We start from the raw sequence: 21,700 nt of genomic DNA, 5'->3' as shown, positions 1-21,700 counted from the left end.
CCACTTGGTGAGTGTTTGGGCTGAGTTAAGGGTGTCTCCACGTGCTAGTAGGCTCCTTGGGCGTTGAATGCCTGCTTGGGACACCTTTTTGGGCGTTGGTTGCCAACTGCTCCCTTTTGGGCGTCTAATGCCAGAAAAAGGGTAGGTGGCTGGCGTTGAACGTCCGTTTTGGGCCTTCATCTCTAAAGACAAGTATAGACTATATATTGGTGGAAAACCCTGGATGTTAGCTTTCCATAGCCGTTGAGAACGCTCCATTTGGATATCTGTATCTCCAGAAATGCTTGCTTGAGTGCACGGAGGTCAGATCCTGACAGCATCTGCTACGCTTTTCTTGCCTTTGAATTAAACTTTGTCAAAACTCTCAGATTTCAGCCAGAAAATATCTGAAATTACCATAAAATACAAAAACTCATAGTAGAATCCAAAAATGTGAATTTTATACTAAAACCTATGAAAATATAATAAAACATAACAAAAATTATATGAAAATGATGTGAAAAAGCGTATAAAATATCCGCTCATAAAAAACATTAGCTTAATGCTATAGTCCACAGACCTAGAATAAAGCATCTTGTAGTATCCAATAGCAAGACAAACCACCAGTTTAGTATAACCACTTTGTGTTGCAACCAGTTCGAAAGGAGACTCAGCTTTAATATCAGATATGCATCTCCAAGCATAAATAACACCAATCTGCAATTTAAATAAACAAATTATTTAAAAACTAATAGGTAATAGAACTAGCTGAAATGTGCCGGTTCTAATCACACAACAAAAGTAGCAAATGGCCGACTATATATAAAGGTTGAAATTACAAAAATCATAAATCACTACATGGCAATTTACCTCTGCTGCGCTCCAGGAGGATATCATTGGCAACATTCAAGGAAAGGACTTGCTCCTTTGGTCCATCAAGAGTAAAATCTGCACCGGTTTAAATATTCCATGCCTTAACAACTACCACAAACAAATTATCAGCTCAGTTAAAATTCCTATACACAAGATGTCATTGTTACAATAAAACAAAAAGGGGAGTGAAATATGTAAAATTCTGAAATTAATAAATAAATAATTAATTAATTAATTAATTAATTAATTAAAAAATTAGAAAATTTAATTTTATACTTTGAATAGGTAAAAATAACTAAAATACGAATTTTGACACAAATTTTAAAAATATTAACCTAAAATTGAACTAATAAACCAAACTGATTAGACTTATTCACGTTGAACTTGTGAAGAAGAAAGGGAGCACCAACCTAACCCTCCCTCCCAAATTTCAATTTGCCAAATCCGGAGTTTCGATTGACAAGTTGTCAGTGGTCACGCGTTCGTCTCGAAAATCTCTATAAATCCATCAAAAAAATTGGTAAGAAATTTGAGATTTCATGCCCAGTTCTTACCCCTTCAATTTCGTGATTTTGGGTGTTATATGTTGAGGGATTTGGTGTTCTTGATGTTTTAGGGTGAACTCTAGTAGCAAAAAATCACTAAGTTTAGTCTATTTGACCTGTTGGTAACGGTAAGAAAATCTTAAACCCTGTGAATTGGTGAATTAGTAACCCCTATCATGATTGTAATGATGTTGTGTGAAGTAGATTATATTCTTGTTGATTTGGAGTTCATTTTGGCAGTTTGAAATAAAATCCGGGTGATTGGGCTTGCAAAATTGGCAATTGGGGGCTTGGAGCTTGTGAAGGTGAGGCAAGTTGAGGTGTTTTTGGTTAGAGAGAAATCGATCAAGGTATAATTTTGGTTTCTCATAGTTAATGTTTAATGTCAGATGAAAACTTGTTGAAGTTAATTATGAAAATGTGTTGAATAATGATGATTGTGATGTTTGATGATAACAACGAGTTATGAGGATGATAGTTGATGAATAATGAGTTACGTTACCTTGATTTATTTGGATTGGTTGTATGAGTTGGTTTTTGTTAAATTATGATTTTGATGAGCATATGAAGTTGTATGTAGTGGATTATGATGTTAATGATTTACAAATAATAATGATTTTGATGATTTTGGTTGAGGAAATTGTTGAGATATATGAATTGTATATGATGATGATTTGAGGATTAGGAATAATTATGAATGTGAAATGGTTGAGAAATGATGGAGAGGTAATTGGTAGTTGTAACACCTTAATTTTTAGCACGTCATGATCGTACCAAAAGTAAGGCGTTACTAACCTATTTTCTTTTATTATCTATTTAATATTGAGCCTTTACGTCGTTATCGCGTTTCAGTTTTTAAGAAAGTTCCACAAAATTTTGTTTCTATTAATTAAAACTACATATCAAAGATCTTCAAATAATAATAATCATATAAATATTATTAATAATAAGTGCTATACAAATAAATTCAATATAAAACTCGAATACAATACCTATCCCTCTAGATAAAATAGAAACTAAAGCAACAAGGGCGAAGAAAAATTTTATAAAAGCGACAGAAATCATAAGTAAATCTACTAATTGTCTGCAGCTTCATACTGAGTCTTCGAACCTGTGTCATTGAAAGGGTGGAAGATTTTGGGGTGAGAACAAAGTACATGTTCTCAGTAGGGAATTGGAATGCCGTAAAAGTAATGAATATAATGCAAACAGTTAACTTACTCAATAAAACTATTTTGTTAAACCTTTGGAAATACCTTTTACTTTTACTTTATATAATTAATTACCTTCTTTAAATTTCTGAATTTAAAGCAAATCTCAATCACAACCTCAGTTTCTAATTATAGAGAAACAATAGCACGAGAAACAGATCAACACACAAACAAATTGCAATAAGACAAACAACACAATCACAGAGAAACAAGATAAGCAAACACAATCAAATGCAATGCACGAATAAGGATGATGCATGTCTAGTTCTATACAGGCCATGCGCTCATATGTCGGTTTGTTGCCCGATTCTCGACACTGATCCTGAGATAAGCATTTCGTACCGCCGTCCTTATCTCAGCTATCGTCCCCTCCATGAGCGTTACGTATCGCCATCCTCGTGGGGGAACCTTGCTTTTGGTCTCTAGTGAGTATTACGCATTGCCGTCCTCACTGAGTCGTAACCTTCCTTTCGGTCTCCAGTGAGCATTACGTATCGCCGTCCTCACTGAACCGTCCTTATAGTATCAAGTGAGCGTTACGCATCACCGTTCTTACTAGACACTTGCCACTAAGGCCCAACAATACTCAATTTCTTTTAATCTTTGTTCCTTGCTCTCCTGTGGCAGAAATTCCTTTAATTATCTCCCTTTCCTTTACTTTTCGTTCTTCTTCTTTTCTTTCTTATCAAACCGAACTCATAACATAATTTAAATGAAATCTCTTCTCAAAAGATTGGATTTAAAACATTATACTTTTTATAATAAATTGGATTCAAAATAGAATAAATCTTTTCTTAACTAAATAAATCTCAAATAATTTAATTTTCCAAAACCAAATCTTTTAAAATAGCATTTCAAACAAAGTCTCAAATTTTATAAAACTTTTGGCAGCATCTTACCTAAAACTTGGACTTAGCCACCCTTATGGGTTCCCTCTTTCTTAACAAATCACCAACCCTTTTGTCAGCAGTGATCATAACAACAGATTCTCAATAAACAACTCATCATAATTTAGTTTAACGACTATCATTCTATCACCAACTAAAATCAGAATTTTCGTCAATCATTATTTTAAAAGTAAACCCGTCCAACTTCAAGAATTCTAAATACTATTCAAAGATCAGCCTCACATAATTCCAATTATTTTAGAGTTACTTATTCATTAACAAAGTTACAATTTATCTTAATAAAAATCAAATTTTAAGAAAACAATTCACGAACCAAACTTCAATCATTTACAATCCACAAAATTAATTCTAGTTAATCATAAATCAACATTAACAACAATCACAACCTCATCAAACAACCAGTTCATTAACCACCAGTCACATATTTATTCCGCATCCAAAATCCATCATAGATCAAGCATTCATATATTCACAATAATTCAGTAAACTTCTTAGGCATTCAAAGTTTAAAATATTTAATTTAATAAAATATCCTCTACTTCAACTCGTCGAAAATTGAAAGCTATAAAAGGCGTCAAAGACCCCTTTTTCTCGACCCGCAACAGCGGCAACCATCAAACACCATATGCAGTCACAGTAATTTCGACCCTGAGACATTAACGTCACGAAAACCTCAACAAACTAAAACAAAATGCTAATGGCTAGGGTTTCACGACAAGAACAGCTTATTGTACCGAGCAAGAACCAGGAACGAAGCAGCCGCAGCTCTAGCGGTGAACTCTAGCAGCGTAAACGCTGCTCCCGGCAACCATGCACGGCGGCAGAACCACCTCGTGATGCCTTCTCTCTCTTTACACATGTTCTCTCTCTCTCTCTCTCTCTCTCTCTCTCTCTCTCTCTTCACACACGTTCTGTCTCTCTCTCTCTGGCAGTGCGACAGTAATAGCTCCATGGAGGTTTGGCCACAATGGCGTTGCATGCAGCGCGAGTTCCTCTCCCTTGGCGCATCCCTGGTTCACGTCTCTTCCCTTCGACGATGACAGCGTGGCTGACGATGATGGCTTTATGGATGGCGACTTGGCAACGGTGGCGGCGGAACTTCGATGACAGCAAGGTAGTGAACTAGATGGCAACTGGGGCGGCGGGGCGGCGAGTTCGGTGGCAGATCGGCAGCAGGGCGCAGCGACAATTCCCTCTCTCTTCTCCCCCCTTCCCCTCTCCTTTCTTCCCTGCTTCTAATCCCTTCTTTTCTTTCTTTCTTCGATGAGTAAGGGTTTTTTAGGGGGTGAATGGCAGTTGTAGGGTTAAATTAGGGTTAGAGTCTTTTGGGAATTTTTTTGGCAATTTATGTAATTTTTAATAAGATTAGGAGTAATAGAATAATTAAAAACTAATTTTAATCCAACACTAATATTTATACAAATACTATTTAATTATCAACTTACAAGTTTATTTTCAAGTAATACTCTAATTTAATAATTAGAGATAATCAAATTAATTTTTTTTAAAATCATAAAATAAAGTTAAAAATCTAATTATTCAACTTAAAGCATATAAAATTCTTGTTATTATTCAACTACTAAAGTTTTAAATCATAAATAAGAAATTGCTTAATTTATATATAATATTTTTTAAAATATAATCTTAATTAAATATAATAAATCATAAATAATTTATTATTTAATTTCAAAAAATATGGGGTCTTACAGTAGTGATTTTTTATTGTATTTGATGTGAATTGGATTGAAGATTTTGGAAAACTAGTGTTTGGAAACTTTTAGTAAAGGCTGATTTTTTTTTACCAACTTTGGCGGGTCATAACTTGGCTTTCGGATCATGAAACTTTGTAAAACTTATTTTGAATGAAAATTGGGTCCGTTAAATTTATGTCTTTTGAATAACGGATTAAAAACTATTCATAATGAAAAAGTTATGCGCTATCGAAGTTGGATGTGTAAAATTGGTTTTTTGCAACTTAACAGCTTTTTAAAAGAATCTGAACTCTGTGCGTACATGACATGCCATGCGACGCGGACATTGAGCTTTGCCCATAAGTCTTGTATACACGAACATGCCATGCGTACGCATAAAAAGCCAAATTTTGAAGGTACGCGTACGCGATTATGTTCACGCGTATGCGAGACACCCCTCTATTTTGAGTACTCGTGTACGCGAGAAGTGCTTGTGTACGTGAGTTTGACAGGATTATAGTTATATGTACATATGAGGTGGCATGCGTACGCATGACCACCCTGTTTTAAAAAAATAATATTTTTTATTTTTAAACGTGCTTATTAATTTTCCAAATCTTTTTAACACTTATATAGCGTCTATTAGGGAATTTTTAAGTTTTATAATAAAAGTGAATGAATTAAATGATAATTAGACAATACAAAGTTGATAATATTAAATAACAAGTAAATAACGAAGATCATGATAATAATAATAAAACATAACAAAAAAATTTGAATTTTTTTTTTATTTCAGGCATGTAATTTGTGGATAGAAGAGAGACCATTGGACTTGGTTGGTGAACACCTCAGATATATATATAATTATAATTTTTTTATAATTTTATTTTTAATATGATAATTAGATCATAAAAATATAACAATATTAATAGTACATTATAAAATTATAAAATACCAATAATTTATAGCAACGTAAATTTAGAAGAAAATGAGTATTTTTTACAAAAAAATAATATCTAAAGTACATAATGTGATTACCAAAATATAACTATGTAAGTTATTATTAATATAATAATATGAATGTTAAATATATTAATATAAAAAAATAAAAGATTTTTTAAAAAATAAATATAGAAATTATTATATAAAAACTAATTTAAAAGATACAAAGATTTGGAAGTATAATATTAAATTAATTAAATAAAAAATATTAATGAATTAAATAATTAAAATATAAATTTATTACATAATAAAAAATAATACATATAAAACTATTAAATTATATAATATTTTTTCATTTTTTAAATACATATCTCATTATAAGTATAATTTTTTAAAATTTTGGGGTCGAGTCCATTATTTACCTCCCCTAGGTCCGTCTCTGTCTGAAGTATTGCGATACATTCACATTAGTTTTTTTTTAAGAAAAAGTCTAGGGGGCAGCAGTTTTGTTGAATTTTGGCCAACATGTAACCAGCAGAGAAATGTGAGCTATTGGATGAAATCTCACACCAATCTCACACCATCAAATCATCATTGATAGCTAATTGATGGCTAACAATCACAAAAATTACTGGTCCCTAGCATTGCTCTTAATGCGATAGCATTTACATGACAAGCCAGCGATGTCATTTGTAATCTCGATATTAGATAATAAAATTGGTTTGCCTAAACCAAACAACCAGCACTATTTGTCAGAGAATATTCTTCTTTTAATAAGAGTATAGGATACTAACATATTATCTGCCAACTCTTATTTATATTTGTGTTTCATGGAAGTGTGTTTGTAGATGTGTCTAATAATTAATATATTTTAAATACATATATAAAGAGACACATCCAGAAAATATATCTATAAAGACACTTTTATTAAATACAGTTATAAAAAAGACATTTTTATTAAACACATCCATGAACACACTTCCATGAAACACAATTATAAATAAGAATTGGAAGAAGTTGACAGATATGCTGTTGGTAACGTAGCGGAACCGTTTAACTTTTTGTCAATGAATTAAATAAGTCCATTTAAATTTTAGCAAAATAACAGCACATTATTAAAGTGGAATATAGTATGATTATGTTACAGTAGCTATAGTAATTATATAAATATTATTAAAATCATATTTTTTATATTTTGATAATATTTTATTAAGTAATATTTATTTTTAAAATATTATAATCACTCTAATATTGTAGTATAGTCATACTAGAATGATCTCATTATTAAATATCTTTGTGCCCATAACTACCATGATGAACCAACATGACAGTCATGTATTCCTTTCTTTCTTTTTTTGTTTCTTCTGTGTTAGTTTGTGTAATGTTGTGTATTTCTTGTGTTGTCAATAACAGGAAAAAGGTGTTTAATGGGTACAAATCTAACTTTCCATCACTAATACAACTTATTAAGGCTTGTAAGTATGCTGTCCAACAATATTGAAAAATATTAGGTGAATATTAATTTCTCCTTTTTGAATGCAACAACCAAGAAGTTTCACAAGATTACGATGTCGAAGTTTGGCTATTAATTTCACCTCGGTTTTGAATTCATTTAAGCCTTGCTTAGAATTATTTGAAAGCCTCTTAACAGCAATTTCTTGTCCATCATCTAATACACCCTGTATAACAGATGGCATATACAAGGTAATTAAAATTCCTTTTAATTATGCTGCATAATTGGTACTTGTTCTACAAGTAGTAATTTAACATGTTAGAACCTAACCTTGTATACAGGTCCAAAACCACCTTCTCCAAGCTTGTTGTTGAGAGAAAAGTTAGCAGTTGCTATAACTATTCTTGATAGGTCAAGTAATGGAAGGTCCAGCTCTCTTTCTTGTTCATTGGTATCACTAAACATCTCACTAATACTTATATCTCCCAATGCTATTTGTTAAAGAGAATATAGTAAGAAAATAATGGTCAAAAGAGGGAAATTTATTATGTGATCATCAAACTCAAGTGGAGCGAAACACATTGAGAATGATAAAGAGACAAAAATAATAAGTTTAAACAGTTTAAATTTATCTTATTTAACGTTTATTTATTGCATAATGCATTAAATAAAGCTAAAAATAACAAATTTTAACAAATTTTAACTAATATTGTTTTTGTTATCAAATATTTTTAAAAATTTATTATGCCTACAAATTTATTAAGTGTCCAACAATATTTTGATCAACATATAACCAACAATCATAAAATATTCTTAAACATGTATGTGTGCACTAATATAATTATGAAAAAAGTATAGGTGAACAATAAAAATATTAAACAATGTAAACAATAGATATATCAGATATTTATTTTACTAGTATACAGATGATTATTTTAATATTAAAATTTAGAAGGTTAATTTGGAGGTGTAGTACGTTTTTATTTGATTAGTGATTGTTCGTATTGTTCAATAAAATCATTGTCTCCCTAACATTCCCTTATAATTATATGCATGTTTTTTAACAATAAATGTGTAGACTAGAGATTATATTATATTAATTTATATGTTCAAACAAGTGGGAAGAAACTTATAAAGTAATAATAATCATTCTGCATTGTAACTGGAGTACGAGAAGTATGTACTCTTTTAAATTATTTTGCTAAGGTTTTTGCAGTGCTCTCAAGAAATGTTTTTTTTCTTTTAACCTTAATTATTCTTTAATTTCTTTATTCTTCCAAATCATTTTTCAATTCTTTTTACTCTTCTTGTATTTTTCTCATTCTATTATTACATCCTCATTCATATCATGAACTCAAAAGAGAAGTAAATTCTCATCCGAATCCAAGGAGCATGGAAGAAGAGGAGAAATTTGTGTTTGTGACAGAAAAAGACTTCTCTAAAATACTGGAGGCATGTACAGAACTTGTGGCCAAAAAAATATCTGTTGAATAAGACCTAATTACTAATCAGAGGGTGGAGGGTGCCATCCAGTCAATAGCACCCCAAAATTCATGAAAATGTTGTCATGAAAATTGTTAGGGTTTAAGGAGATCCTGACCGTTCACAACTTTAAAGAGATTGTTCAATCTTACTCTCCCGAGTTGGTTTTTCTTTGTGAAACAAAAAAACTAATTTCTACAGGTGAAAAAAAAATTCAAGATTTATGGCTACTCTAATTAGCAAATTGTTAATCCTTCTGATAGTGCGGGTAGACTTGTGTTGGCATAGAAAGATGATTTTGTTATTCATATTTTCAGTTGTTCTGAGTTCTATACTACTGCCTTGATGAAAGATATCTCTCTCAATATTAAATAGAACTTTGTAGCCGTTTATTTAAATTGTAATTAGAATATTCGGTTATTCCAGTTATAAGAAATCTCTTTGGTGCTCTCCCAACTCCAAGGTAAATTGGTGATTGTTGGTAATTTCAATTTCATTATTAATCAAAGTGAGAAACTTGGTGGTAATCCTAAATCTCATTATTCTATTGTTGCCTTTATTACTTTATTGGAGATAACTCATTAATTGATTTGGGAATGGTGGGTAGACCATTTACTTAGAGTAACAGATGTAAGAAAGGAGAACTAATTCTTGTTGATAAATCTTGGTCCCAATTATACTCTCATTCGACGGTCTTGAGACTATCAAAGATAGGTTCTGATCATGCCCCCTCCTTTTGGATACTAACTACCAACCAAAAAGATAAAAAAGGAGATTCAAGTTTTAATCCCGCTGGTATGGTGAAGAACAAATTAATAACTTCATCAACGAGGTCTGAAACTCAGATATAGAAGATTCAGTAATATTCAGATTATTTCAAAAGTTTAAATTAGTTAGACACCGATTAATTTTTTGGCAAAAGAACAGTTCTACTAATTCTAAAAAGGAGATTGTAGAAGTTACTACTCTTCTAAAATAAAAATGGACATCAAGCTTCACGGGAGATACTGAATTACTTGAGTTTGAATAGTGGCTTGAAAAAGCATATTTGGACGAGAAAATTTATTAGAAAGACAAATATAGAATTAAATAGTTGAAGGAAGGAGACCAAAATACAAACTTCTTTCATTGAAAATTTAAAACTAGAATCAAAAGAAATAAGATATGACATCTGTGGAGGAATAACGGGGATATGACAATACCAATGCTGATATTGCTAAGGTGGCTGAGTACTACTTTAAGAGTATTTTCACATATTCTAATCAGGCGAATCCTAGGCCTTTTTCACAGACTTCGAGGCTATAGTTACAGCTAACATGAACCGTAAGCTCAGAATACCTGTTTTTATAGAGGAGGTAAAAAGAACTACTTTTAATATCGACTGTCAGAAAGCACCAGAAGAGGACGGTATAACGACTAAATTCTTCCAATTCTACTAGGATATAGTGGGAGAAGACATGCTCCAGACTGTAAGAAGTTTCTTTGTCGAAGGTAGAATTTCAAAAATTTTTAACCACACCAATATCTGTCTAGTGCCAAAGATCCCAGATGTGAATGATGTGACTTAGATAAGGCCTATCAGTTTGTCCTTTGTTGTCTACAAAATCATTTCAAAGGTACTAGTCCACAGACTCTAAGGGTATATGAACAAGGTAATTAGCCCTACTCAAAGTACATTCTTGAAAGGTAGACTTATTTCTAATAACATTATTCTTATAGCACACGAATGTATGCACTACCTTAAACAAAAGAAACGAGGCTTGGAATACAAAATGAAACTTAAACTTGATATGAGTAAAGCCTACGACAGGGTGGAGTGACATTTTCTATGGTTTATTATGGTGAAGTTGGGTTTTGAATCGAGATTCATTGACTTAATTCGTGAATTGTTGACCACCGTTTCTTACTCTATTGTTGTCGAAGGTCAATCCTATGTTTTTTAAACCAAATAGAGGCATCTGTCAAGGTGACTCTCTATCCCCTTTTCTTTTCTTATTATGTGCAGAAAGACTTTTCTTCTTACTACACAAAGCATAGCAAAATAGTCTCATTTGGAGAATTCAGATAACCAGAATATGCTCAACTATAAATCACTTTCTATTCATTGATGATTCCATTTTATTTAGTAAAATCTCAAAAAATAGTTGGGCCTCTATTCTAGAATTATTGGAATCTTATAAGAGTTTCAATGGGCAAAGAGTTAATCTTAATAAATCGGCCCTATTCTTCAGTAATAACACTCCATAGCTGATTAGAACCTCCCTAGTAGCCTAACTGAATATTTCTCACATAAGTACAGAGGATAAATATTTGGGTCTATCGTCTCTTGTCAACCGCTATAAGAAATCCACCTTCAACTCAATCAAAGAAAAGGTTCTCAAAATGACACAAGGATAGAAAATGTGTTTGTTATCTAATGGAGGAAGACAGGTATTACTTCAAACAGTAGGAGAAGCCATACCAATATACACATTGTCATGTTTTTAAACTTCTGGACAAGTTGCTAAATGAAATTCATAGTATTCTAACCCAATTTTGGTGAAGGCAGTAAGATTCTGAAAGGGAATGGTATGAATTAGTGGGGATAAGATGACTAAGCCTAAAAAAGAAGGTGGAAATAGTTTCAAAGATCTCAGGGCTCAAAACTTGACTCTTTTGGGTAACTAGTGTTGGAAAATCGTGACTCAACCTACCTCTCTTCTTTCTAAAATACTTAAAGATAAATATTTTAGATTTAATTCTGTTTTTACAGTAGAAGTAGAAAACTTATCTTCTTGGGGGTTGACAAAGTATTCTTGAAAACTAAGTTCTAATGATATCTGAATTTTCAGTGAACCATGGCTCCTTCTTCCTTATCCCTTCACTGTTCCACCATCTGTGACACTACTATTAGATAGTTACCATCAGTTATGAGTGAAAGACATGTTTTTGTCAAATAAACAATGGAACAAAGTATTAATCTCAAATATTTTTCCTCCAAAAATTGCTCAACAAATCCTCTCCATAACCCAAGGAGAAGGTGAAGACATAATTCAATGGGTAATGAACAAAGCAAAAACATATGATGTTACATCAGGATACAGGATTGCTTACCAATTTTACCATACCTCTATTAAATTTTGTCTAAATTTTATGCAATAGAAACCAGTTTGGAGTTATTTACGGAAGCTGTAAATTCCTCACAAGACTTTTCTCTTTGTGTAGAAAATTCTCCATATAAGCTTCATGTTCTACTTCTCATCCACCAGCGGTTCCCATCAACTCCGACAACATGTCCAATCTACAAGTCAGCTCTAGAATCACTCATGTACTGTTTATTTTTCTGTGGAGACGCTAATCTAGTGTGGAAGAAGAGTCTTTTAACTTATCTCATTCCAGATCATAGATGTTTCTTGTTCTTCAATTGGTAGAGAGATTCAGTGTTACAAATTGGGTTTCAAGGAACAAGTCCTCAAAGAGCTTGACTGGTTTTGATTATAGCTTGGAATATTTGAAATGAGAGGTGTTGCCACTACAAGAAAGTATTGGAATAGCGACCGATTTTAGCGACTGAAAAAATTGGTTGCTAATAGCGACCAATATAGAATTTCCAGGACCAAATCAATATTGGTCACTAAATTGGTCGCTAAATTACATTCAGCGACTGATTTTAGTGACCAATAAATTCGGCCACTATTAGCTACTGAATTAGCAATCGATAAGTTTTAAATACAACCAAAATAAAATCGGTCACTAAAATCGGTCGCAATTTTTTTATTTAGCGACCAATTTAGCAACCAAAATAGAAATAATGTCTTTGGAACTTTTGGTCACAAAGCGGTCACTATTTTTTATTTTAGCGACCGATTTTGCAACTGATAGTGAAATAGGGTGGACAACTGTTTGGTTGCTAATTCAGTCGTTAAATTAATGGTCGCTAAATCGGTTGCTAATTGTTAATTTAGTGACTGATTTTAGTGACTAACATAATCAGTCACTAATAGCCACTAAATTAGCGACCGACTAGTTTTATACAACTAGAATATAAACGGTCGCTAAAATCAGTCACTATTTTTTAATTTAGCGACCGAATTAGCATCCAAAACAAAAGAATTGAAGGAATGTCCTTGGGACTCTTGGTCACAAAATTGGTCGCTATTTTTTAATTTAGCGACCGATTTTGCAATCGATTTATGGGTAGATAGAATAACGTGGTTGGTTACTAATTCAGTCGCTAAAGTTATGGTCACTAAATCGGTTGCTATTTTAAATTAGCGACCGATTTTATAAATTAATCAGTCACAAAGCAGTCGCTAAGTTAAAAAATAATATTATCTAAATTACCTTCACTAACCCTAAGTTACCTACACCATTCTCATCTCCTCTGATCAGATACCGTCATTCGTCTTCTGCGCGCGTTGTCGTCTTTTTCGCCGCCGTCTTCTGTGCGCGTCTCGCCACCGTCTCCTGAGGTCCCGTCAACATTGTCTTCTCCGGCCACGGCACCATCTCATAAGGTCTCTTCACCGTCTTCTTCCTCCCACAGAAACCGCCACCTCACCTCCCGCCTCCTCCACCCGCTTCGACCAGGTTTACTCTCTCTCTCTCTCTCTCTCTCTCTCTCTCTCTCTCTCTCTCTCTCTCTCTCTCTCTCTCTCTCTCTCTCTCTCTCTCTCTCCGAATTCTTTTTTAATTATCGCTTTTCGTCGTTTGCATTAAGGCCAGCTCACGAAGGAAGAAGCAAATCAGATATGTTTCAAAGAGATAAATAAAAATGCTCTTTCTCTTAAATCAAATATGTTTTCAAGTTTTTTTTTCTATTTTTTATTTCTTCGTTTTCTGATCTGATTCGCCTACTAGAAAATGTGTTTTCGATAAGATCACATTTGTTTGATGCCATTCATCATTTTACGAGTTTTAATAAGTTTGATCAATTTGATTAATTTTTAATTATATATTTGTTCATAGGTTTTCTTGTGCCTTATTTTGGTGGAATGATCTAATTGTCGTTTCTGTGGTGTTTGAAGGAACTATTCAGTAAATTTTTCATCTTGATATGCATTGTCTTTGAATTAGGCTGCAAAAATGAGAACTCAATAAGACAAGTTTGTTATGTTAGTTTGATAAAAACGTGTATTTTTTATGTTATGACGAGGATGATTCTGATTTTTCACATTTGATTATGTCCGTGTTATATATACGTGATTTTATTGAACACTACTCTTGTTCCACTGTTCACATGGAGACATGTGACAATTGGCAAAACAAACACATGGAGACATGTATATGTATTCATGTTATAGCACTAGCCACACCTTTATTTATAAATTAATTTATAGATTAGTTAATCTGTACTCTCACAGTTTAAATTTCTGCTGGATTTTTAATTAGCTGTTGATGGCCTAGATACTATAGAGTTATTTATGTCATTATCTTCATAACTTCATTTGCGTAAACTCCACTGTTATTACTTACTAGCTTATAGGTTAACCATTATATGTTGTTACCTTCTCAAACATCAGGTTGTGTTTTTCATACAATTGAGTAGATTAATTTTGAATCAATTCAATCTTACCATGCACTCACCTATTAGTTATGCATTGCATATATAGTCAAAGCATAGACATTGCTTTTAACAGCTATAAATTAGAAATCAGAACTCAAAGAAGAGAGATTGAATGCATAAGAGAAGACAACCCTCTTTTATAGCTTTTGCAAAGCTCCACATGCTACAGATCTGATATATAAAACTTGGTTATGTAAATTTTTCATGAAATTTCTGCTGTTTTGACTTCATTGTTAGTTTGGGAGCTATATTTTGGTTATAGTTAGTATAGGGTCGAGACCAATTGGTTGTTCAAATATGTTATCTTTTAAATTATAGTTGTGAATAAATAAGCGAACTAGAATAACATGTGCTTAAGGAGGAGGAGGTTATATTTCCATTATGATTGCATTGCTTTTGAGTTAACTTGATTAGTTCATATATTTGATTTTATGTATTAAGAAATAATGGATGAGTACCATTTAAAATTTAAGAATGCTATAGAACAGGCCATGCAAAAAGTATCCGAAGAAGAAAGTAATGTATCAAATGAGATGGATGTGTGGTGTGACGTAGCTAGAGTTGAAAAGGGAAGAATTTATGGACTTGGAATAGAATTCACTGCAATTGACAAAAGATTTAGTTATCGTGGCTCCAGTTCTCAGTCATCCGATTAGTTGCGAAGGTCAGAACATGAAGAAATAATGAAAAAATGTAAGAAGAGAACATTAACTTGAAAGCTAGGTTGGAAAAAACAGAAAGAGGACTTGAACTCAATAATCGTATGTTTCAAGAAATGATAAAAAAGCTTAATTTTAAACTTCCGATTCCTCAACTAGAATGTAGAGAAACAAATATAGGAAAGAATGAATATGGTAAACGTATGTCTGAAGAGTGATTAGTCGTTGTGATGCTAGTTAGTTAATAGACTTTAAATGATGTAATTAATAATATGAGAATGTTACTTATTGTTGCTGTCTATGATATTGAATTGATGAGTTATTTTGGTTATTGTTTAAGTGTGTTATGATATTTTGGTTATTGTTTAAGTGTTGTTTACTTTTATGTGTTAAAGTGTAGGTTTTTTGTTGATGGTTTTTCAATATTTGATGGCATAAATATAAAAATTTAGTAAAAATGATAATTAAAAAATTATGATAAACTAAAATGCTTGGTTGCAAATTAGCGACTGATTTAGCGACTAAAATGTTGGTTGCTAAAATATAGGTTCACACTTATCGACCGAATTAGAGACTAAAATGTTTAATGAATTAGCGATTGATTTAGTGACCGAAATAGCGATCGCGAAATGGAGACCGAAAAACTGCTTGCAAATTAGCGACCGAAAGGTTGGTCGCTATTTAGCGACCGATTTACTCAGAGATCGATTTAGTGACAGAAAATTTGGTCACAATTTAGCGATCGATTTAGCAACCGATACTCTTTAGTGAGGGTTTGGTGGCCTTGTTAATAAATCGATCGCTAAAATCGGTTATTAAAGTTTAGCAACTGAAGTTGGTCGCTATTTTTTTATTAGCGACCATGGTTTTAGTGACCACCCAAATCGGTCGCTAAATTCGTTGCTAAATTGGTCGTCGGTAATTTCTTGTAGTGTTGGTGTGTCTTTGAGCATGTCCAAGAGCCTTCGAAAAAAGTGCTAACAACATCACTTAAGTTGAACTAAGAACTATCTATTTTACCTTATGCATAGTGCTTTAAGATTTATTCCCTATCTACTTTTTTATATTATTTCTTTTTATAATTTTATCTGGTCGTAAATATTTGAAAATTCTCTTTTTTTATTTTTTTTGTCCAAACTTTTGAATATTGTATTTATTTAGCTATTGAATAAAATATCATTTTATTTAAAAAAAACTAATAAAATAATAATATTAAAAATTTTGGTCAATTATTAACTACAAATGATTGGCCTCCTTAATTTTGTAGACCTTTTCCGCCCTAATTCGTAGGACGCCAGAGCCAGACATTAAAAAGAGTAATATAATTTAATAAGATAAAGTTTGTTACAAAGGAGAATCCGAAATTTATTCCGAACTAACATAAGTTTTGTCGGATTTTTTATTTTAATAAATAAAATAAATATAATAATTATTAAAATAAATAATTTAAAAATATTTACTAAAATAAATATTTTTTTATTTTGTTTATAGTATAAGTGATCTCGTTTACAATATAAACAAGATAAAAAATATTTACTATCCCAAACTCTTCTTGTCTTTCTTGAATGATAAAGAAAAAAAATTGGGTTAAAAGAAAACTTTATTTTGGAGTTTTGTCAACAATTTGTTTGTATAGGGGGAAATCCTATATTCTCTGAATCTTTGTGTAAGAAATTACAAAAAAAAATTTTCACCAACGATGCAACAAGATATATGCATTTATAAATAATTTAATATAATTTTTAAAAATAATAAAAATATTAATATTTTTAATTTGACCAAACTCTTAAAAATAAAATATTTCAAATAATAGAAAAGATAAACAGTTCATTTTAAATAAGAGGGAAGATGGACAGTCCATCTTCTCTATTATTTAAAATAGACAGTTTATCTTTTTTATTATTTGAAATATTTTATTTGTAAGAGTTGGTCAAATTAAAAGCATTAATATTTTTTATTATTTTTAAAAATTATATTTAATTATTTATAAATATATATATATTCATTTATACTATAAACAAGATACATACAAAAAAAATAAGATAAAAAATATTTATTTCGATAAATATTTTTTAAATTATTTATTTCAATAATTATTATATTTAATTTATTTATTAAAATAAAAAATCCATGTTTCGTCTTATGCGACTTTGTAGAGTAGTAATAAAATGTTGAGCACCACTAATGCCAAAAATAATTTTTTTTAAAATTATTTATTTAATTACAGTTAAAAAAACATACTTTAAAAATATAAATTAATAATAAAAATATAAATTATTAATAAAATTAAAGATCTAAGAAAAAAATAATTATATTAATATCATAACTAATATTAATTTAAATGACATTAAATTTTTTAAATTAATATCAAATATATTTTTAAAAATCTAAATTTCATAATAAATTTTGTTTAAAGAATTCAAAAAAAAGATAAGAATTACTATACCAAAACTAAAACAATTAGCAATAAAAATGAGTAGATTAAAATATAAATTTATACAAATCATTGAAAAGAGAAAAATTATTAAAAGAATTATAAAAAAATTGTAAATGAAAACTCAACTCATAAAAAATTATTAAATTCGAAAAATAAAAAATATCAAAATGATAATAAAATAAAAACAAAAAGTAATATTATAAAATTTATAAAAATAAAGCAATCCTCTAATAATTTTTTGTTAAAAATTTAAAATTTAAATGAATTAAAAAATTAATATCAGAATTAAATTAATAATTTAAAAAATATAACAATATTTTTAACAAAAATAATATTTTTAATTTATGTTATATATCAATAATTTAATATATAACAATTTATTTAAGGAACAAAATTAAATATTTTTATTTAAAAATATTTTAAATATCTTTGCTTGAATTTTCACAGAATTAACATACTTGAGGCTAAGAATAGAATGAATATAAAATTACTGAGCAGGGCAATATACTGTACCTTTTGACTTTGTTCTTTTAGCGAGCATGTACCAAGAAGCCAAGATCACCCCCAAAATCAGAACAGCGCTGCCAACAACTACTCCCACCACCATATGATGCTCGTTGCGCCTGTGACTTTGGTGTCCGGGTTCTGATCGATTAATTCCCCGTCATCGCAAACAAATAGCATTAGAATTTACCAGAAAAACGAAAGAAATTATCATTTAACTATTTTTTCAAAGGTTTAAACTTATAAAAAAAAATGTCCAAACAGTTATATTTCTAAAATATCTTTTTATATATATTTTTTTAATTTTTGCATAAATTTTTTTCTCTTCTTATTTGATTTATAATAAAAAAATTTAAGGTCAACAAACTTATTTAATATTGATCATTTTTTACAAAAATTTAAACTCAAAAAAATTACATGAATAGAAATATTTGTAACAAACCTGCTACTTGGTCGAAAGCCGGCATTCTAATATAAAGATATTGGTGTCCTCCCTGTATGACCCTAATATCAGACAAATCAGCACTCCAGAATTTGCATCCACCGCTGCCAGTTGTATAAGCAGCCATGCAAGAACAATTACTCTTGCAGTTCTCCTTGCAACCCAAACTCTGGTCCAGCACAGAATAATACGTGCCATTTCCAGTGGGTTCTTGGAGCACAGGATAGGTAACAAACACATCGGTGCTACAGTCGAGTGGTTTCTTTCTGACACACCCCTGCGTAAGGTCGAGGCTACCGAAGGCAGTGAGAGACCTAGGTGTGAAACCATCCAAGCATTCACAAGCTTGCGCCTTATTAACGTCGCAGTTCTCATTGGGTCCACAAATTCCAGGGTAGTCGCAGTAGCTCTTTTCGCTTTGGTTCCGTTGAGTTAAGACAAAATGAGCACTACTAATTATTAGCATCCACTTCAGAACCATTTCCATCCGCTCTATGCTTCTGCCTGCAGCTTTTCTTCTCTTCTCTCTAGTTGTCATTTAGATATTACATCCCATATACATACATATCAAGAATTCTACTGAGTTTATAATTTAATATCTAACTTTTATCTAACTTATTTTTTTTTATGATCAATTTTAAATATTTAATAATTATTTATTTTTATTTTTTAACATTAAATATTAATTTTTATTTTTTTAATAAATTAAACAAATATTTTTAGACATTATAACAATCAGCTATATATATTGTATGGGAATAAATATGATTAAATTTTTATTATAAATTATTTTCAATGTTAAAAATAAAAAGATAAACAAGAAATAATAAACTATGAAATATACACACTTTCTTAATTTGTCTTAATTTGTCGTATTTTAGTGTTGGACGCATTTTAGATAAAACACACATTGACACTCGTCTATTAGGTCGTGTCTTAATAAAAAATAAAATTTTTTTTCCAAACGTACTTGAACGCACTTAAATATCACTTAAATATCATCATGTGTCAGCGTATCTAATCTTATTTTTAACTTATATTCTTAAAATAAGTTTATAAATAATATATATTATTAATTATTAAAATAAAATATATTTTAAATTAAAATATTTAAAAATTTAATTTATATTTTAATATTAATAAAATATTAAAATATTATTATAATTTATTCTAAAAATACTTTATATTTTATATATATATATATATATATATATATATATATATTGTATTTCTATATCATATAAAAATTTTAAATTCATATATCTACATATTTTACATTATATAATATCCTGTATGTATGTCAATATTCATGTATCATATGTGATGTGATATAGATAATGAGTGCACAAGAAGAAAAAATAATGCACAAACCAAAATTAAACACAAACGTCACAAGCACGCAAAATTCAACATCGCCTTCGGGACCTTAGAAAATTCAACAAGCATCATTTAATAGTCAATAATAAGGATAATTTACATCAATAAAATGTTTGGGGAGGATATTATCGGTTTTTCCTGTTTGGAATATGCATATATGCATATCATTTTTACTTTCCGTAATTCATTGCATCCAAAACCGATTTTATTATTTCCACGTAAATCAGTTTAGGTAACAACGATTTAGGTGAGAAGTGGGCAAAAATGTCATCAGTTTTGTATCACAACGATTTACTTAAAAGGAGAGAATGTCGGTTTAAATTCTAGGGTTTTGAACTTGTGGTTCGTTGTCGACTCGAACGAATCAAGGGAGAAAGGGTGCCTAACTAATTCGTGTGCATTACAACGATTTAGCATTTCAAATTTCTCTTACCGTTCGGGGCAACGATTTACGAAGGGGAAGCCACTAACAGTCTTTAAATAAAAATATTTTTTTAATAATTAAAATTTAGCTTATATTATTAATTAAATTATGTTATTTTTATTAAAATTAATTTAGATAAATTAATTTAACAAAAAAAACTGACAAATCAAATTTTAAACTGATCTAAATTAATATTTTCTTATAAAAAATTGACTATAATATTTTTATTATAAAAAATAACTAAAATATTTTTATTTTATATATCAAAAATTATTAATTATATAGTATTTTCAGCCACCGTATATAAATACAGTAAAATACTATATATATATATATATATATATATATATATATATATATTTTGTTGTAGAAATAATCACGCTATATTAAAGGTTGTAGAAGGCTTAAAAAAAGGGATTGAATATATGACCTTTTATTTTAATGAAATAACCATTTTAAAACAAACTTGTGATCTGAATCTATTTGAACTTAGCAGCGAAAAATTTATGAGATAATTTCATTTTGTCTCATGAATATCAGAAAACAGAATAGAACAGGGAAAAGAGAAGCTGACACCATTATGTATCCTGATTCGGTTACCTTGTGCAATGCAACCTACGTCCAGTCTCCACCACAATAGTGGTGGAATTTCCACTATAATTAAAGTATTACATACACCAATTCCACAGGAATAACACAATCTTTTCACACTCAATTTCTAACCTAACTTGACTTGGTTATGCTAATACCTAACTCTTCACTCTTAGTGCTAACCCAACTAAGAAAGAGGTACCTCACTGGTACTGGATACAAGACACATAATCAACCTAAAAAAATCTGAAATCACTCTAGACTTTTCACTCAAGTGTATCACTCTACCTCTTTCCACTCTTAGGCTTTTACTTAAACTCTCTCATTCTGCCTTTTACCTCTAAAAATTACAAAAAGATAAATATTAAAAAAATTACAATCTGTAAAATATGGAGATTAATGCTTTAACAGCCTCTTTGCTATGTGATAAACCAGATTTGCTTGTCTCTGATTTAGTTCCTCATTTTGGCGGAATGCTCCTTTGACTAGGAAGCACTGTCCAAGTTGATGAACTTCTTCAGAGAACTCTTCTCAGAACATGATGATGGATCTAGTTGAACTTGAGAAGGGGGGTTGAATCAAGTTAGTTTAAAACTTAAAGCTTCAAACTCTGTTTTTGCTGTAGCACGATTTGCAG

The 21,700-nt window shown here is 30.5% G+C and overlaps 1 protein-coding gene across 1 annotated transcript; it reads right to left on the bottom strand.

Annotated features, from left to right (window-relative positions):
• Nucleotides 1-7,408: 7,408 nt before the first annotated feature.
• Nucleotides 7,409-19,291, bottom strand: LOC112705338 (G-type lectin S-receptor-like serine/threonine-protein kinase SD1-1). The gene is made up of 4 exons (XM_072201261.1): nucleotides 18,672-19,291; nucleotides 18,239-18,370; nucleotides 7,933-8,093; nucleotides 7,409-7,828 (listed from the first exon to the last, which is right to left on the bottom strand). The coding sequence occupies exons 1-4, from the start codon at nucleotides 19,207-19,209 to the stop codon at nucleotides 7,616-7,618; spliced, it is 1,044 nt and encodes a 347-aa protein (XP_072057362.1). The 5' UTR covers nucleotides 19,210-19,291; the 3' UTR covers nucleotides 7,409-7,615.
• Between the last annotated feature and the right edge of the window lie 2,409 nt (nucleotides 19,292-21,700).

Source organism: Arachis hypogaea, chromosome 8, assembly GCF_003086295.3.
Source record: "Arachis hypogaea cultivar Tifrunner chromosome 8, arahy.Tifrunner.gnm2.J5K5, whole genome shotgun sequence".
Taxonomy (NCBI): domain Eukaryota; kingdom Viridiplantae; phylum Streptophyta; class Magnoliopsida; order Fabales; family Fabaceae; genus Arachis; species Arachis hypogaea.
This window is presented reverse-complemented; position numbering and strand designations above follow the sequence as displayed.

Bases quoted from the DNA above. Each gene is read 5' to 3' on its own strand.
- LOC112705338 (XM_072201261.1), bottom strand. From the start codon at position 19,209: ATGACAACTAGAGAGAAGAGAAGAAAAGCTGCAGGCAGAAGCATAGAG. The intron at 18,371-18,671 runs GTTTGTTACAAA...TTAATCGATCAG, and splicing joins GGCTTTCGACCAAGTAGCAG to AACCCGGACACCAAAGTCAC. The intron at 7,829-7,932 runs GTTAGGTTCTAA...TCTGTTATACAG, and splicing joins GTTTTGGACCTGTATACAAG to GGTGTATTAGATGATGGACA.